Genomic DNA, 18438 nt, shown 5'->3' on the forward strand with positions numbered 1-18438 from the left:
TGCTGGAGTAACTCAGCGGGACAGGCGGCATCTCTGGAGAGAAGGAATGGGTGACGTTCCGGGTCAAGACCCTTCTTCAGACCTGACTGAATTGGATTAGACCCTCACTCCCCACACTGAGACACACCAGTTATTTTAATGCCCCAATACCTGATCAGCATGCTGACTACTAACATTCTTCAAATCTACACAAAGGTCTTTTATTGTCACGTGTACCAATTAAGGTACAGTGATATTCATATTGCTATACGGCCATACTAAAAAAAGCAACAAGACACACAACTACATAAAGGTTAACATAAACATCCACCACAGCGGATTCCACGTTCCTCACTGTGATGGAAGGCAATAAAGTCTATTCTTCTTCCCTCATTTTCTTCCCACGATTGGGGCAGTTGAACCATCCGTCGGGGCGGTCGAAGCTCCCGCGTCCGGGCGGTCGAAGTTCCCGCGGCTTGGAGCTCCCGAAGTCAGTCCCTAACCAGAGACCACGAGCTCCACGATGTTAAGTCCGCAGGCACCCGCGGTAGAGCTCGGAGGTCGACCCCTGGCAAAGGGATCGCAAGCTCCACGATGGTAAGTCCGCAGGTTGGAGCTCCCTAAACCGGTCTCCAGCAGAGGCCGCCAGCTCCTCGATGTTAGGCCGCAGTGCGGACGGAGATACGATACGGAAAAATATCGCGTGTTCATCGAGGTAAGAGATTAGAAAAAGTTTCCGCTGACCCCCACCCCCCACATAAAACAAGCTAAAGAACACTAAAAACATACATTTAACGCATTCTAAAGAAACAACAGAGAAGGAAAGGACAGACGGACTGGACTGTTGGCGAGGCAGCCAACACACTTTAACATACACATATACTTTAACGCCAACTGTTCTGATACTCACTCTCTCCTGAGACGCACATCAGTCACGCACTGTGTTCAGAACAAAAATGGGACATTTACATCACCAATGCTCCTTGATCAGGGTTTGCTTCCTGGACTAGATAACGCAGCTCATGACACACTCATGACACAGTCCACACTGAGTAATGAGGTGCTCATACCTGTGTGTCACTTTCTTCAGTCCTTGTGTAATTGTCCCACCACAGGCATGAAACAGGGGGGGGGTGAAAAGACCATGAGTCACTGCAGACACCTGGGATGATCCTCCACGACCAGCGTCCAAATAAGGAAGAAATCCTTTCCAAGGAAGGAGATCTCCCATTGTCTCGACGAAAAAGTCAAATGAACATGGCAGTGGACTCAAACACCAAACTACAGTGGCGAAACCATCTGGGTCACACAACACAAAAGCGGTCCTTCGGCCCACCATGTGCTTGCTGATCTATACTAACCTATTTACCAGCATTTGGTCCTTCTATTATTAATATTATTACCATTTTATTATTTTTTCTACTGCACAACCGCCAACAGCTGGGCTATCTGGTGCAGGTTTCAGTCGCGTGGGTACCAGTTGCAAGAGGGTTATTTAGATTTTTATGTGGGCAAGTTTGGTGAGATGATCCATGTCCAAGTTGTCGAGCTGTGACCTGAAGAGTGACAAGTTTGGTGCACATCCGGTGGTGTCGGGAAGGATGTTCCACTCTGGGATAGTCCATTGATATAGTGATGGATATAGTGGCTATTTTTGTTTGCTCTAATTCCAGTATAAATGAAGTGACCCGAGGACTGCGTTATAAACGTCTGGGTATTGGATTGAATGAAGGGAGAAATGTCACTGGGGATGATGCCGTGAGTCTCTTTGTAGACTGTATATAAGCGGGCTTTGGTGGGTCTTGACTCCAGCGACTCCCAGCCAAGGCCTTGACATTCTAAGCCTTGACATTCTATGCCTTGATGTTCAGATGCTTCTCAAATGCTGTAAGACTATCTGCCTTCATTAACTTTTCAGGCAGTAGAAATCAGTTTGAAAGATCTTGGGCGGCACTTCTCTGTGTCAGATAATAATAATAATAATAATGCATTACATTTATATAGCGCTTTTCATATACTCAAAGACGCTTTACAGGGATTTAGAGAATATAGGGAAGTGAATAAATAGATAAATAAGTAAACGAACAGAGAAAGGAGACAGAAGGTGAGGTGACCTTCAGTGGTTGAAGGCAGTACTGAACAGGTGAGACTTCAGTGATGTTTTGAATGTGGTGAGTGTGGAGGAGTCTCTGACGGTTTGGGGTAGTGAGTTCCATAGGGTGGGAGCAGCGATGGAGAAAGCCCTGTCCCCCCAGGATCTGAGTTTGGTCCGGATGTGGGGGGATAGGAGATTGGCAGCAGCAGAGCGGAGGGTGCAGGTGGGAGTGTGCCTGTGGAGGAGGTCGGTCAGGTAGGATGGGGCCAGGTTATGGAGGGCTTTGTAGGTCATGAGGAGGATTTTGTACTGGATTCTCTGGGGGATGGGGAGCCAGTGGAGTTTGTAAAGGACGGGGGTGATATGGTCACGGGTCGGGGTGTGGGTGAGTAGACGGGCAGCGGAGTTTTGAATGTATTGAAGTTTACTGATGATTTTTGAGGGTGCGCCATAGAGGAGGCTGTTGCAGTAGTCCAGACGGGAGGTGATGAAGGCGTGGATGAGGGTTTCTGCAGCTGTGGAGGAGAGGCATGGACGGAGACGGGCAATGTTTTTGAGGTGGAAGAAGGCTGTCTTTGTGATGTGTTTGATGTGTTTGTCGAAGGAGAGGGTTTGATCAAAGATGATTCCAAGATTCCGGATGCGAGGGGAGGTGGATACTGGGAGACCATCAATATTGAGGATGAAGTTTTGGGTGGATTTGGTGAGCGTTTTTGGACCAATGATGATGATTTCAGATTTGTTGCAGTTGAGTTTGAGGAAATTTGATTGAAGCCAAGATTTTATTTCAGTGATGCAGTTTGTCAGTGTAGAGTGTGTGGTGGTGGAGATTGACTTGGTGGAGATGAGGAGCTGGATATCATCGGCGAAGCAGTGGATGTTGAGACCATGACGGCGGATTAATTGACCAAGGGGAACAGGTAGCTTCAGTACAGAAATGTGCTTCAGTACAGAAATGCAGGTGGCTCCCATTTGTGGCCATGTTACGCTGTCTCCTGCCAGCGTTGTATCCTGACATTACCCCAATCATGTCATGTTTCAATGCTTCCACCTCACGTATTGTCCCATTTGCTTGCATTCTCTTCAGCTTATCCGGGCTAAATCAATTGTCCCCTTGGGGTAGATACTTTCCACACAACGTTTCCTGGAGGCATCCTGCCCATTTTATTATTTACTTGTTGATAGATTTTGTGCCAGAGTAACATTCTTCTCTGCATTCAACTTCATCTCTCATCGACCTGCCTTTCCCACCAACCTATCCCCTCTGGCAGTGTTCTGCAACTTGCCGCACCTTAATTTGGGAATATTTGCAAACCTGATTCATAATCTTGGGAGACAGCCAGCAGCGACATATATACCACGTTAGCTGGCTATACCTGGAAAAGGTTCCCTGCAAGCATTGGTTACAACTGAGTAGCCTGTTCTCCCCACCTCACTGCATGGGGCTGGCTTTACATGGGGACCTCATTGAACCTTACCGACTGGTGAAAGGCCTGGATAGACAATAGACAATAGGTGCAGGAGGAGGCCATTCGGCCCTTTGAGCCAGCACCGCCATTCAATGTGATCATGGCTGATCATTCTCAATCAGTACCCTGTTCCTGCCTTCTCCCCATACCCCCTGACTCCGCTATCCTTAAGAGCTCTATCTAGCTCTCTCTTGAATGCATTCAGAGAATTGGCCTCCACTGCCTTCTGAGGCAGAGAATTCCAGATTCACAACTCTGACTGAAAATGTTTTTCCTCATCTCCGTTCTAAATGGCCTACCCCTTATTCTTAAACTGTGGCCCCTTGTTCTGGACTCCCCCAACATTGGAAACATGTTTCCTGCCTCTAACGTGTCCAACCCTTTAATAATCTTATATGTTTCGATAAGATCCCCTCTCATCCTTCTAAATTCCAGTGTATATAAGCCTAGTCGCTCCAGTCTTTCAACATACGACAGTCCCGCCATTCCGGGAATTAACCTAGTAAACCGACGCTGCACGCCCTCAATAGCAAGAATATCCTTCCTCAAATTTGGAGACCAAAACTGCACACAGTTTGTGTCTACCTGTTGATAAACCAGTTAGGAAGAAAGGTCTCGACCCGGAACGTCACCCATTCCTTCTCTCCACAGATGCTGCCTGTCCCGCTGAGTTACTCCAGCATTTTGTGTCTATTTTAGGATTCCATAATGGTTTTGTCCAGATTACCAGACTTTATATATTCAAATTGCTACCCCACCCACTGAGCGACCACAATCTCTTCCAGTAATAATGACTAATTGGATAGAAGTTTGCAACTGCGAACTCGGTGGAAAAAATATTTCCCCAAATTCCCACTAATCCTTTACCGCAACTGAAACAAATGCCCTCTGGTCTCAGACAGGTCAGTCATGGCGAAAGCCTTTTTACTATCTAACCTGTGATGTATATGTGATGTAAATGCCAGTGCCCCCTTGAGGCCAAGAGCCGAAGCTGGCCAATGGGCTTGTGCCTTGTGATTGAGGTCAGATGACCTTCTAGGGCCAATGGGCTTGTGCCTTGGGACTGAGGTCAGGTGACCTTCTAGAGGTTTCCTGGTGAAGGATTAGTAATAAAATCTTCTTACAAGATGTCGGGCGTATATTCATTGTGCTAGCCACAACAGGGTCTTACAGAGGACATTACATGGTGTCAGAAGTGGAGAAGAATGTCTGGACTCAAGCCATCGGGACCACTTGGCCAAGAATTATAAGGACTGGATAAGGGCATTCCAACTGTACGAGACGGCAACAGAGACAGAGTCAGAGTCAGAGTCAGAGACAGAGTCAGAGTCAGAGACAGAGACAGAGACAGAGACAGAGACAGAGACAAAGACAGAGACAGAGTCAGAGACAGAGACAGAGACAGAAACAGAGTCCAAGTGTCGGGTCCCTGCCGGCAGGGCGACTGCGTGGATGAGTTCCAGGAAGAACCTGAGCCGTTTCTGGGAGTGGGAGAGAAAGATCGTGTGCGTGGGCAGGAACTACGGCGAGCACGCCCAGGAGCTGGGGAACCCGGTGCCGGGCAGCGAGCCGCTACTCTTCCTCAAGCCTCCCAGCGCCTACCTGCGAGAGGGCTCCCCGCTGCGCCTGCCCCACTACGCATACAACATAAATACGACACAGAACGGGTTGGAAATACGACTTGCACGAGAAGTGGGCGATTGTCCAAACCCCCGGCACAGCTTGTTATGTAAAGTTGATAGTTTTGTAGTTTGAAGAGCATTGTGTTATTTGTGGTGTTTCATCTACATTAAATTGATGTAAGTAAAGTAAAGGGGGAGATGTGATGTAATTAAAGTAAAGGGGGAGATGTGATGTAATTAAAGTAAAGGGGGAGATGTGATGTAGATGTGATGTAGATGTGATGTATATGTGATGTAAATGCCAGTGCCCCTTTGAGGCCAAGAGCAGAAGCTGGCCAATGGGCTTATGCCTTGTGACTGAGGTCAGATGACCTTCTAGGGCCAATGGGCTTGTGCCTTGGGACTGAGGTCAGGTGACCTTCTAGAAGTTTCCTGGTGAAGTATCAGTAATAAAAGCTTCTTACAAGATGTCGGGCGTATCATATATATCATATATATATACAGCCGGAAACAGGCCTTTTCGGCCCTCCAAGTCCGTGCCGCCCAGCGATCCCCGTACATTAACACTATCCTACACCCACTAGGGACAATTTTTACATTTAACCAGCCAATTAACCTACAAACCTGTACGTCTTTGGAGTGTGGGAGGAAACCGAAGATCTCGGTAATTCATTGTGCTAGCCACAACAGGGTCTTACAGAGGACATTACATAACCTATCTATGCTTCTTCTACTTCTGCATGCCTCCAAGAGAGACACAAAATGCTGGAGTAACTCAGCGGGTCAGGCAGCATCTCTGGAGAGAAGGAATGGATGACGTTTCGGGCCGAGACCTTTCTTCAGACTGAAAGTCAGGGGAGAGGGACACATAGAGATATGGAAGGTTAAGGTGTGAAAACGAGAGATCAAAGGGAACGATGATTAAGGAAAGTGTGGAATGGTTCATCGTAAACTGAGGGAAGGTGAAAATGAGGCATACAATCAGTAACGTTTAATCAGGAGGACAGTGAAACTAGTCGGAGAACTAGGATGGGGGAGGGACGGAGAGAGAGGGAAAGCAAGGGTTACTTGAAGCTAGAGAACACAAGATTCATACCGTAGTATAAGAAAATAACTGCAGATGCTGGTACAAATCGATTTATTCACAAAATGCTGGAGTAACAGCAGGTCAGGCAGCATCTTGGGAGAGAAGGAATGGGTGACGTTTCGGGTCTGAAGAAGGGTCTCGACCCGAAACGTCACCCATTCCTTCTCTCCCGAGATGCTGCCTGACCTGCTGAGTTACTCCAGCATTTTGTGAATAAATACAAGATTCATACCGCTGGGGTGTAAGCTGCCCAAGCGAAATATGAGGTGCTGTTCCTCCAATTTGCACTGGGCCTCACTCTGAGAGTGGAGGAGGCCCAGGACAGAAAGGTCTTTGTGGGAATCTGTATTACCTCTGTCTGTGTACCTCTATCAGGTTCCTTCTCATCCTCCTTTGCTCCAGTGAAAACAAACCCAGCGTATTCAGTCTCTCCTCGTGACTGAAATGCTCCATCCCAGGCAACATTCTTGGGAATCTCCTCTCCACCCTCTGCAATCTAATCACATCCTTCCTATAGTGTGGCAACCGGAAATGCAGACAATACTCCAATTGTGGCCTAACCAATGTTTTATAAAGTTGTATCAAGACATTCTTGCTGACTCCGACTACATTTGATCTCTGTTTGCTGTTTGATTGTTATCTTCGCCCAGCGAACAATGATCTATTCTACATTTCCCTTGATCTCCATTCTCTTTGTCCTGTTTTCACACCTTACACTTCCTGATCTATGTATCTCCCTCTCCCCTGACATCAGTCTGAAGAAGGGTCTCGGCCTGAAACGTCACCCATTCCTTCTCTCCAGAGATGCTGCCTGACCCGCTGAGTTACTCCAGCATTTTGTGTCTATTCTTGCTCTCCATCCTATTTACCTGTGCTGCCACCTTCAGGGATTTGGGGGCTGGTACACCAAGCCCCAAACACTTTGTTCCCCAGTGCTACATTGGGTCCAACCGTATGTCCCAACTGTTGAGTTCAGTTTAGTTTATTGTCACGTGTACCGAGCTACAGTGAAAAGCTTTTGTTGCGCGTTGTCCAGTCAGCGGAAAGGCAATACTGGATGTTTCCATGAGTGGGTGGGTCTAGAACTAGAGGTCATAGCCTCAGAAATGAAGGGATTGTCTTTTAGGAAGGAAGATTGATCCTGTGCTAAACACTAGCTGTCGCTACATCAGTGGATGCATGAAACCTACCAAGACTGACCACATCTACCTACTCTCTGGCATTGCACCTCCTGGAATCAGAAGAGCTGTAGCCAGTCAAAAAGAACGCGTCAGACAATCAAAGGGTGAAAGACACCCCCTACACGACCGCCCTTTGCTACCTCAGCGTTTGAAATTGCGCACAAGTTTCCTCTCTTCTCTCCATCCCCTGCCCTGCAGTGCATCGTCCAGGAGGCTCAAACTCTGGGAAGAGAGACTAGAGAAATCTCCGGAAGACATTCACATGGCAATCGACCCCTCTGAGAAACTCCCAACAGGTTCCGACCGACCGTGGATAACCTGGCGCCGTCTCAACAGACTGCGGACAGGCGTGGGGAGGAGCAAATCCAACATGCTGACGTGGGGATACACTGAAGATGCGGCAGACTGCAAGTGCGGACGGGGCCTCCAGACTATGGAACATCTCCTGGGCTGTGACGTGCTGCATGACACACGCACTGTGAAGGATCTTGCAAAGGCCAACCACATGGCACTAAAATGTGCTCGCTATTGGCAAATAAATAAGGAAGACGATGAGGATAAATTTCTTTAGCCAGAGGGTGGTGAATCTGTGGAATTCTTTGCCACAGAAGGCTGTGGAGGCCAAGTCAGTGGATATATTTAAGGTAGAGATAGATAGATTCTTGATTAGTATGGGTGTCACAGGTTATGGGGAGAAGGCAGGAAAATGGGGTTAGGAGGGAGAGATAGATCAGCCATGATTGAACGGCAGAGTAGACTTGATGGGCCGAATGGCCTAATTCTGCTCCTATCACATATGATCTTATGACCTTATGAAACTGGGTCTCTGGCGCTGCAAGGCAGCAAATCTACCACTGTGCCGCGGATTTACTCAAAGATGGCCGTGCTGATCTTTAAGGGGACATGTTTTTCCCCTCAACACCATTTTACTCTTTACACAAGTGTAGAATCTCTGGGGATGTTATTTTACTTTGCCTGTAAACTTCACTTCATGTCCTCATTTTGCCCACCTGATTGAACTTCTCTTGGAGGTATTGACCTCGATCCTGGCCACCTGAATCTGACGTATGCCTCCTCCTTTCACTTGACTGGAGTCTCACCATCTTTCACCAACCAGAGTTCCCTAAACTTGCTCGCGTCGCCCTTCGCCATAACAGGAACATGTTTCCTCCGTACTCTTGCTCGAGCGGGGTTGTAGATGGAGACTGGTGCCCGGCCTTCCCTGCAGTGGCAACCCCACTTCAATGGGGTTACAAATCCAGCTGCCAAGCAGCGTGCGGTCTTCATTTCCTCTGCAGCACAACGTGACAAGTCTATGATTGTCCTGGAGACAACCATCATGTCTGGGTACACCAGCTCAATGTCAAGGGTGCAAATGCTCTACGCTACACTTCCAACTGCTCCACTGCTATCGACCCTGCTGTTTATTGACTGATTGGAAGATACAGCATGGAAACAGGCCGTTCAGCCCACCGTGTCCACGCCAACCATCGAAGATCCATTCACACTAAATCTATCACGCCCGCATAGTCCTATGTTAGGACTGAGATGAGGAAAAACTTCTTCACCCCGGAGAGTTGTGAATCTGTGGAATTCTCTGCCACAGAAGGCATTGGAGGCCAATTCACTGGATGTTTTCAAGAGAGAGTTAGATTTAGCTCTCAGGGCTAAAGGAATCAAGGGATGTGGGGGAAAAGCAGGAACTGATTTTAGATGATCAGCCATGATCATATTGAATTGTGTTGCTGGCTCGAAGGGCCAAAAGGCCTCCTCCTGCACCTATGTTTCTATGTTTCTATGTTATTAGGGACAGTATCAGGTCGTTATACTATCGGACAGTATGGGCGACGTTTCAGGTCGAGACCCTTCATCAGACTGAAGAAGGGTCTCGACCCGAAACGTCACCCATTCCTTCTCTCCAGAGTTGCTGCCTGTCTTGAACTGTAGTTATGTACTTGCCAGCCCTCGCCATCAGCACCCAATGTTGCTCCATGCCACACAAAATAATCTCAATGCTCTAATGCGCTCAGAGTGGGCATCACCCACTCTCAGTAGCTCTGGACATTGGCTTCAATACCCTTCACCCTGGACGACCACAGCCCCCGTCCCAGGCCGGCCTTGTCCTTTACCCACACGGTTACCTTCAATGGCGTGATGGCGGACCGATCGACCAGGGGCGTTGGGCGCTTCAGGCCGTCCGCAACGAGCCCCTGCCACTGCTTGGGCAGGCCCACAAACCGCTGGCCTTGCGGGTCAAAGGAGGTGTGGACCGTGTGCTGGAAGTTGGCGGGGGCTGAGATTTCCACTCGGTGGCCTTTCCTCTTCTTCCACATTTCGAGCTGAAGCAGCACAGCTTCGGTGAGCAGACCTGCAGTGAGAGGTGAGAGTCAGCCCGGTGCGGGGAGGCATCGACAAACAGCGGCCGGGAAAGTCAGGCTGAGGCCCAGCCCAAACTGGAGGAACAGCACCTCATCTTTGGCTCGGGCAGCTCACAACCCAGCGGTACGAACATTGGCTTCCCTAACTTCAAGAACCGAAACGTCACCCATTCCTTCTCTCCAGAGATGCTGCCCGTCCCGCTGAGTTACTCCAGCACTTCGTGTCTATCTTCAGTTTAAACCAGCACCTGCAGTTCCTTCCTGCACATTGGGACCTCTGTGTGCACCAACACAATCCTGGGGACTCCCCATAAACAGGCACTTGCCCAGGAACACCTTGTAAACATAGAGAAGCACCTGGCGACCCCCTGTTCAAGCTGACAATACAGCTCGGGACCTCCTGTTGGCCTTCATAACAAGAGGAGTTGAGTATAGGAGCAAAGAGGCCCTTCTGCAGTTGTACAGGGCCCTAGTGAGACCGCACCTGGAGTACTGTGTGCAGTTTTGGTCTCCAAATTTGAGGAAGGATATTCTTGCTATTGAGGGCGTGCAGCGTAGGTTTACTAGGTTAATTCCCGGAATGGCGGGACTGTCATATGTTGAAAGACTGGAGCGACTAGGCTTGTATACGCTGGAATTTAGAAGGATGAGGGGATCTTATTGAAACGTATAAGATTATTAACGGGTTGGACATGTTAGAGGCTGGAAACATGTTCCCAATGTTGGGGGAGTCCAGAACAAGGGGCCACAGTTTAAGAATAAGGGGTAGGCCATTTAGAACTGAGATGAGGAAAAACTTTTTCAGTCAGAGAGTTGTGAATCTGTGGAATTCTCTGCCTCAGAAGGCAGTGGAGGCCAATTCTCTGAATGCATTCAAGAGAGAGCTAGATAGAGCTCTTAAGGATAGCGGAGTCAGGGGGTATGGGGAGAAGGCAGGAACGGGGTACTGATTGAGAATGATCAGCCATGATCACATTGAATGGCGGTGCTGGCTCGAAGGGCCGAATGGCCTCCTCCTGCACCTATTGTCTATTGTCTATTATCTACCACAGACACAATAGAGAATAGACAATAGGTGCAGGAGGAGGCCATTCGGCCCTTCGAGCCAGCACCGCCATCCAATGTGATCATGGCTGACACAATGTGACAAGGTCCTGGGCTCCCCAGGCAAACACAGACATAGTCTCGGTGACCATTTTGTGAGCACTGACACTCTCCCCCAGGCAACCCCTGTAAATACAGACACACTCCTGAGGACATCCCCCCCTTCTAAACACAGACGCGCACTTTGGACCCCCCCTCCTGTAAACACAGACACACCTCTGGAAACATCGTGTCCTGGGGACCCTCTGTAAACACCAGCACAGTGGCACAGCGGCAGAGTTGCCCGGCGAATCGGCCTCTGCAAAGCTGCCCCTAGCATGCAGAGTCATTGATCATTGATAGTCAGTGATCATTGTTCGGCCTAGACTCGGTGGGCCAAAGAGCCTGTTTCCACTCTGTATCTCTAAACTAAACTGACAGTCGACAAGAGCCTCCCGCAGTGCAAACACAGACACACCACCCTGTCAGCACTGCCTCACTCTTGGCAACCCCTTGTAAATAGACAATAGACAATAGGTGCAGGAGGAGGCCATTCAGCCCTTCGAGCCAGCACCGCCATTCAATGTGATCATGGCTGATCATTCTCAATCAGTACCCCGTTCCTGCCTTCTCCCCATACCCCCTGACTCCGCTATCCTTAAGAGCTCCATCTAGCTCTCTCTTGAATGCATCCTGAGAATTGGCCTCCACTGCCTTCTGAGGCAGAGAATTCCACAGATTCACAACTCTCTGACTGAAAAGGTTTTTCCTCATCTCTGTTCTAAATGGCCTACCCCTTATTCTTAAACTGTGGCCCCTTGTTCTGGACTCCCCCAACATTGGGAACATGTTTCCTGCCTCTAACGTGTCCAACCCCTTAATAATCTTATACGTTTCGATAAGATCCCCTCTCATCCTAAATTCCAGTGTATACAAGCCTAGTCGCTCCAGTCTTTCAACATATCGCTCCAGTCTAATACCCACACAATCCCAGGGACACCCCCCTCCAAAGGCCAAAACTATCCGGGGACCCCTTACAACATGGACACCCTGTAAACACAGACCCGTTCCTGGGGTCCCTCTGTAAACACTGGGGGACCCCAGTCCTCGCCTTCTCCATCATGGTCTGGTTTGGCTCAGCCACCAATCACGACATCCAGAGGCTGCAGCGCATCGTTCGATCAGCTGAGGAAGTTGTTGGCTGCAACCTTCCCCCCATTGACGAACTGTACACTGCAAGGGCCAGGAAGTGAGCTGGCAAGATCATCTCTGACCCCTCTCACCCTGGCCACAAACTCTTGGAAGCACTTCCCTCTGGAAGGCCACTCCGGACTGTCAAAGCAGCCACAGCCAGACATAAAAACAGCTTTAAACCACGAGCAGTAGCTCTACTCAACAACCTCCTGTAGCCTCCTTTTACTCTGGTATTTTATTTCATTCTTCACATGTGTAAATTATAATGTTTTATTCTCAATTGTTTACTGTATGTCGTGTTGTTACTTGCGAGCAAAGCGCCAAGGCAAATTCCTTGTGTGTATACATGCTTGGCGAATAAAATGTATTCAATTCAATTCAATTCAATTCACAGACACATTCCTGGGGTTCCCCTGTAAAACGTTAACCCAAGGACCCTTTTGCCAACAGATCCCCTTGTGAACACAAACATATCCCCCATAGATCCCCTGCAAACACTGACACACTTCCAGGGGACCCTTCTCAATGCAGACACCCTCCCAGGGATAGACTCAAACACTCAGCATCTCTGGACAAAAGAAAGTGACGTTTCAGGTCGAGTCCCTTCTGAAACGTCACCCATTTATTCCTTCTCTCCAGAGATGCTGCCTGACCCGCCGAGTTACTCCAGCTTTTTGTGTCTATCTTGGTTTTTAAACCAGCACCTGCAGTTCCTTCCTGCACCCTCGCTGGGACCCTTAAACACCGACATACACAGCCGCAAAACACCCTGGAAACACGAACACACTCCCAGAGACACCCTGTGGACATGGATGCACTCCCGGGACAGGCTGCAAACACTGGCTGATCCGAGGACCCCCTGTAAATACAAACACATCCCCAGGGGACTCTGTTAAACACCGAGACTCTCCCAGAAAGCCCTGTGTTGACAGCTGGATATAAAATGTATTGGCGGTTGACTGTCTGGAGATGCAGTGTTAGCCAAACCTGCTCCTTGCAAAACCTCCACTCCCCACTTCTCTGATGATCCTTTTCCAAACACAGATCCTGCAGACCCTGCAAACCCAGCAGCATTGGGAGGGCCCTGCTCCCAAATCTATGTCCACACTCTCATATCAAACAGTGCAGGCAGATCTTTGTTTAAAAACCCCTGCAAACTGCAACACAAGGTGCCTTGGAACTTCCGTCCGATCCCACCCACACTGTGCTCATGTTACTTTTGGAAGCTGTCATTAGTATTTTCCTTTTGTTTTTTTTTAACTTGGAATTTCAGGGGAAAGAAAATGTACTTACCACGAGGCACCTGGTTCGAGGAGTGTGTTCTGGAGCCGTGTGCAGGCCCAATGTAGTTTGCCTGAGGCATGCCTCTGCCTGTTCTGACACTAGGAGAGGTTGGATGCTGCTTGCAGGTGGGTCGACTTGCCAATTGTTTCACCAATAGGCAGGAGTTTCTGTGCAAGTCCTGTCTGTCTTTTCTTCAGGCAGTGAGTCAACAGGCATTCCTGTGGCTTTCAACCTGGTGTTCAGGTTGAAATACCTTCCTCCTTCCTCTTCCCCGTCCCCCCCCCCACTTTAGAGCCCCTCAAGTCCCCCTCCGCACGCCTCTAGTAACATTTCGTACTTGCGAGGAGACATCAACCCGAGCTGTCTATTATCAACGTCTGCACAACCTCCAGCGTTACAATAGATAATAAACAATAGGTGCAGGAGGAGGCCATTTGGCCCTTCGAGCCTGTACGCACCGCCATTCAATGTCATCATGGCTGATCATTCTCAATCAGTACCCCGTTCCTGCCTTCTCCCCATACCCTCTGACTCCGCTATCCTTAAGAGCTCTATCTAGCTCTCTCTTGAATGCATTCAGAGAATTGGCCTCCACTGCCCTCTGAGGCAGAGAATTCCACAGATTCACAACTCTCTGACTGAAAAAGCCCCTCCTCATCTCAGTTCTAAATGGCCTACCCCTTTTTCTTAAACTGTGGCCCCTTGTTCTGGACTCCCCCAACATTGGGAACATGTTTCCTGCCTCTAACGTGTCCAACCCCTTAGTAATCTTATACATTTCGATAAGCGCATTACAGTGCAGCAACCCTAAACCAGGAGATACCGAGGCCACCGGATTGTTCCAAGAAAGGAGGGTATTGTCAGCTAATAGCTTCAAGCCACGACAAAATGACTAGGAAAGCAGAGGTGTTGCAAAGATGGATTACAAGGGTTTAACTTTCAAGATTTGCAGGGGGGGCTTTCCTGCATCATTGTTTTCTCTGATGCTCCCCGCCTTTTCACTCTGAAAACACAAGGGAAACAAGTGGTGATCGAGGAGATTATTATCCCAAATATAAAACACAGGAAGGAAAGGGAGAAAGTCACAAACATTTCCTGCACTCAGACAACAAGTTGAAACCAATTCTTCTCGTTAACCTCTCACGCCAGCTCGCACCATCTAATGGTTTGAATACACGTGAAAAAGGCCCTGTGTTTGACTTGCAGCCGACAATGAATGGGTCCCTCCCCAATGAGTTCAATGTATTCTATATAGGCTGGTTGTGAACAGAAGGTCGGTGGAATGATATTACCTGCCCCAGCAGCATCGTGTTCACCCGCACCCAGGGTCATGGGTTATAGGTGGCACGGTGGCGCAGCGGTAGAGTTGTTGCACTTGGCGCAAGTGTGGCCCGTCCCTCCCTCCTACGCCACGGGGATCTTCCGCTTCATCTGGGGGTCGAGGATGGACCGGGTGTGACGGGCCACAATGCACAAGTCAGTAGACAACGGGGGTCAAAGCGTGCCCAACGTCGCCCTCATCCTGATGGCCCCTTCGTGTGTGGCTGCATCAGGCGGAGCGTAGAGCCAAGGCACGTGGGCACCAAGTGCCACTACCTGCTTAGGTTCTACCTGTCCCCGGTGTTGCGAAGGATGGGCCTGGCGCAGATGCCACGCAATGTGCCAGTCAGCTGGACATTGCCGCACCATCTGTCGCTCATGGAAAGGTTCTTCCGGACCAACACCTTTGACCACAAGTCCATCGGGCAGTGGTCAGCACGGAATGTCCTGCAGGCACTGCAGGGGAATGACTCCATGGATCCTGTGGCGTGGTTCCCAGAGCAGACTGCCCAGCTTGTCTGGCAAAATGCCTCATCGCCAGAACTCACCAACAAGCACCAAGACCTGGCTTGGCTGGTGGTGAGGGGAGCCCTCCCAGTCAGATCCTTCCTGCACCGCCGGAACCTCACTACCAGCGCATGCTGCCTTTCTTCAGACCCTTCTTCAGACTCATGTCAGGGGAGGGGGCGGGAGAAAGAAATGATGTAGTTGGAGACCGGAAGACAGTGGGAGAACTGGGAAGGGGGAGGGGATAGAGAGGGACAGAGGAACTATCTAAAGTTGGAGAAGTCAATGTTCATACCGCTGGGGTGCAAGCTGCCCAAGCGAAATATGAGGTGCTGTTCCTCCAATTTGCGGTAGGCCTCACTATGACAATGGAGGAGGCCCAGGAAAGAAAGGTCAGGCTGGGAGTGGGAGAGGGAGTTGAAGTGCTGAGCCACCGGGAGATCAGGTTGGTTAAGGCAGACTGAGCGAATTGTGCTGAGCGAGTGTGTAATTTATGTATTATTTGTGATTAATTTGTTTTAGTGTGTTTGTCCGTGTCTCTGCGCAAGTATGATGTTTCATTGTTCCTGTACCCACAGTACTTGTGAGCATGACAATAAACTTGACTCGATAAACTCGAGACTGCAGATTTAATTTAGTTTTTAGTTCAAAGATACAGCGCGGAAACAGGTCCTTTCGGCCCACCGGGTCCGTGCTGACTAGCAATCCCCGCACACTAACACTATCCTACACACACTAGGGACAATTTTTACATTTACCAAGCCAATTAACCTACAAACCTGCACGTCTTTGGAGTGCGGGAGGAAACCAAAGATCTCGGAAAAAGCCACGCGGGTCACGGGAAGAGCATACAAACTCCGTACAGACAGCACCCGTAGTCGGGATCGAACCCCGGCCTCTGGCACTGCATTCGCTGTAAGGCAGCAACTCTACCGTTGCGCCACTCAGATGTTGGAATTGTGAGCAAAACATAGCGGTGGAGGAACTCAGTGGGCCAGGCAGCATCTGTGGAGGGAATGTACAGGTACAATTCTGGTTCGGGACCCTTCTTCAGACTGATTATATTAGCGAGTAGAAGGCTAGAATAGAGAGCTGGGGGCAGCACAAAGCCTGGTAAGTGAAAGGTGGGTACAGGCGGTGGGGCGCTGGTGGAGGCGTGGTAGTTTAGTGGGATTAGCGACAAAGGCTAGAGGTGAAAAGGAGGAAACATGAGGAGTGTGAAGTGTAAAGCCGATGGGAGGGATATTGGTGGAAGGAGGGGAGGGGAGGTGGGGGGGAAGAAGGAAGGGATAATAGGAAATATGGGACTAGGGGATGGGAGGAGCATATGGTAGGGGGGGAAAAGGAGCTAGGTGACTGGGGAGGTGGGAGAGATGAGTGCACACCAGGGGTGGGGGTGAGGGGGCAGTGAAAGAAGGCTGGTGTGGGGGGTGGGGAGAGAGTATAACTTAAAATTGGAGTATTCAATGTTCTCACCATTGGGTTGTAAGCTACCCAAGTGAAATATGAGGTGCTGTTCCTCCAGTTTGTATGTGTCTTACTGTGTCTTACTGTGGCAATGCAGGAGGCCCAGGACAGAAAGTACACAGATGGTAGTTGAGGCCAGTTCATTGGCTATATTTAAGAGGGAGTTAGATGTGGCCCTTGTGGCTAAAGGGATCGGGGGGTATGGAGAGAAGGCATGTACGGGATACTGAGTTGGATGATCAGCCATGATCATATTGAATGGCGGTGCAGGCTCGAAGGGCCGAATGGCCTACTCCTGCACCTATTTACTATGTTACTATGTTTCTATGTTTCCTCGCTATATCTCTACACTAAACCAAACTAAACTGAGCGCAAGTGTTCAGCGAAGCGGTCACCTGGTCTGTGCTTGGTCTTACCCACGTAAGGGAAGGCACAGCGGAAGCACTAAATGCGGTAGATAACGTCGGGTGAGGTGCACATGAACTCAACCTGACTTTAGTTGCTCATCGATTTCAGGAAGGAAGGTGTTGTACAGACTCCCATCTGTATCAATTGTGCTGAAGATGAGATAGAGTCTTAGAGTCGCACAGCACATAGACAGGGCCTATGGCCCAACTTGACCTTCATTCATTTAAATGTAAACAACTCCAATAATTTATGTTTGTCCAACCACAGTGACGCTACTGCCAAGAAAATGTAACAACGCCTCTACTTCCTCAGAAGGCTAAGGGAGTTTGGCATATCTCCAATGACTTTTAACAATTTCTACAGATGTATCGTACACGGATGCATCACAGCTTGGTTTGGCAACAGCTCCGCACACGACCACAGCCGGCAATTACAGAGAATTGTGAACGCAGCCCAGATATCAGGCAAACCAGCCGCCCAACCACTATAATCGACTCCATCTACACTTCGCCTTCCAAAAAAACAAACTGCTGGACCCACAGGCAGCATCTGTGGAAGGAAATTGTCGACAGATGCCGTTTTGGGTCGGGCTTGGGTTCAAACTTACGGAACAATGGGGAGAGGATACCCCAAACTGCCTCGGGTAAGTAGCCAACATGATCGAGGACCACTCACACTCATGTCACTCCCTGTTCTCGCATCTCCCATCAAGTAGAAGGTACAAAGGTTTGAAAGCACGTACCATTAGATTCAGGAACAGCATCTTCCCAGCTGTTATCAGTCTTCTCTACTCATATATGTCATGATTTGCCTGGAAAGCACGCAAAGCAAAGTTTTTCACTCTACCTTGGTACACATAATCTGGAACCAGTGCCTATAATGATATGGAAGCTCAGGCACATGGCCTCCCACTTCTGATGATAACTACAGCAATTCCCAGAGCTGGACAAGCCTCTGTTCCTGGTTATCCACGCAGCAACCCACTACGTCAACTTGGAATCAACTCCTAGTCACCTCCCCTCGCACTGAACCCCGTAATCCAGGGTCTGGTCATCTAATTGACCCCCAGAAATCCTGGGTCTAGTCATCTCACACTGACCCCACAGTGAACCTAATTGACCCTGGATCTGGTCACCTAATTGACCCCATTGACCCTGGATCTGGTCACCTAATTGACCCCATTGACCCTGGATCTGGTCACCTAATTGACCCCATTGACCCTGGATCTGGTCACCTAATTGACTCCCAGTACCCCTGGATCTGGTCACCATGCTGACGCCCACAGTGACCCTAGATCTGGTCACCTAATTGACCCTGGATCTGGTCACCTAATTGACCCCGGATCTGGTCACCTAATTGACCCC

General features: G+C 49.3%; 1 protein-coding gene across 1 annotated transcript in view; it reads right to left on the reverse strand.

Moving 5' to 3' along the window:
• Positions 1-9766, reverse strand: part of LOC144597719 (serine/threonine-protein kinase PAK 4-like) — a 47405-nt gene extending 37639 nt beyond the window's left edge. Inside the window, exons 1-2 of the mRNA XM_078407250.1 lie at positions 9511-9766; positions 8610-8725 (exon numbers count right to left, since the gene is read on the reverse strand). Of these exons, the coding sequence (XP_078263376.1) occupies positions 8610-8725; positions 9511-9766 (372 nt within the window). The remainder of the gene's footprint in view (positions 1-8609; positions 8726-9510) is intronic.
• Positions 9767-18438: the final 8672 nt, after the last annotated feature.

Source organism: Rhinoraja longicauda, chromosome 10, assembly GCF_053455715.1.
Source record: "Rhinoraja longicauda isolate Sanriku21f chromosome 10, sRhiLon1.1, whole genome shotgun sequence".
Lineage (NCBI taxonomy): Eukaryota > Metazoa > Chordata > Chondrichthyes > Rajiformes > Arhynchobatidae > Rhinoraja > Rhinoraja longicauda.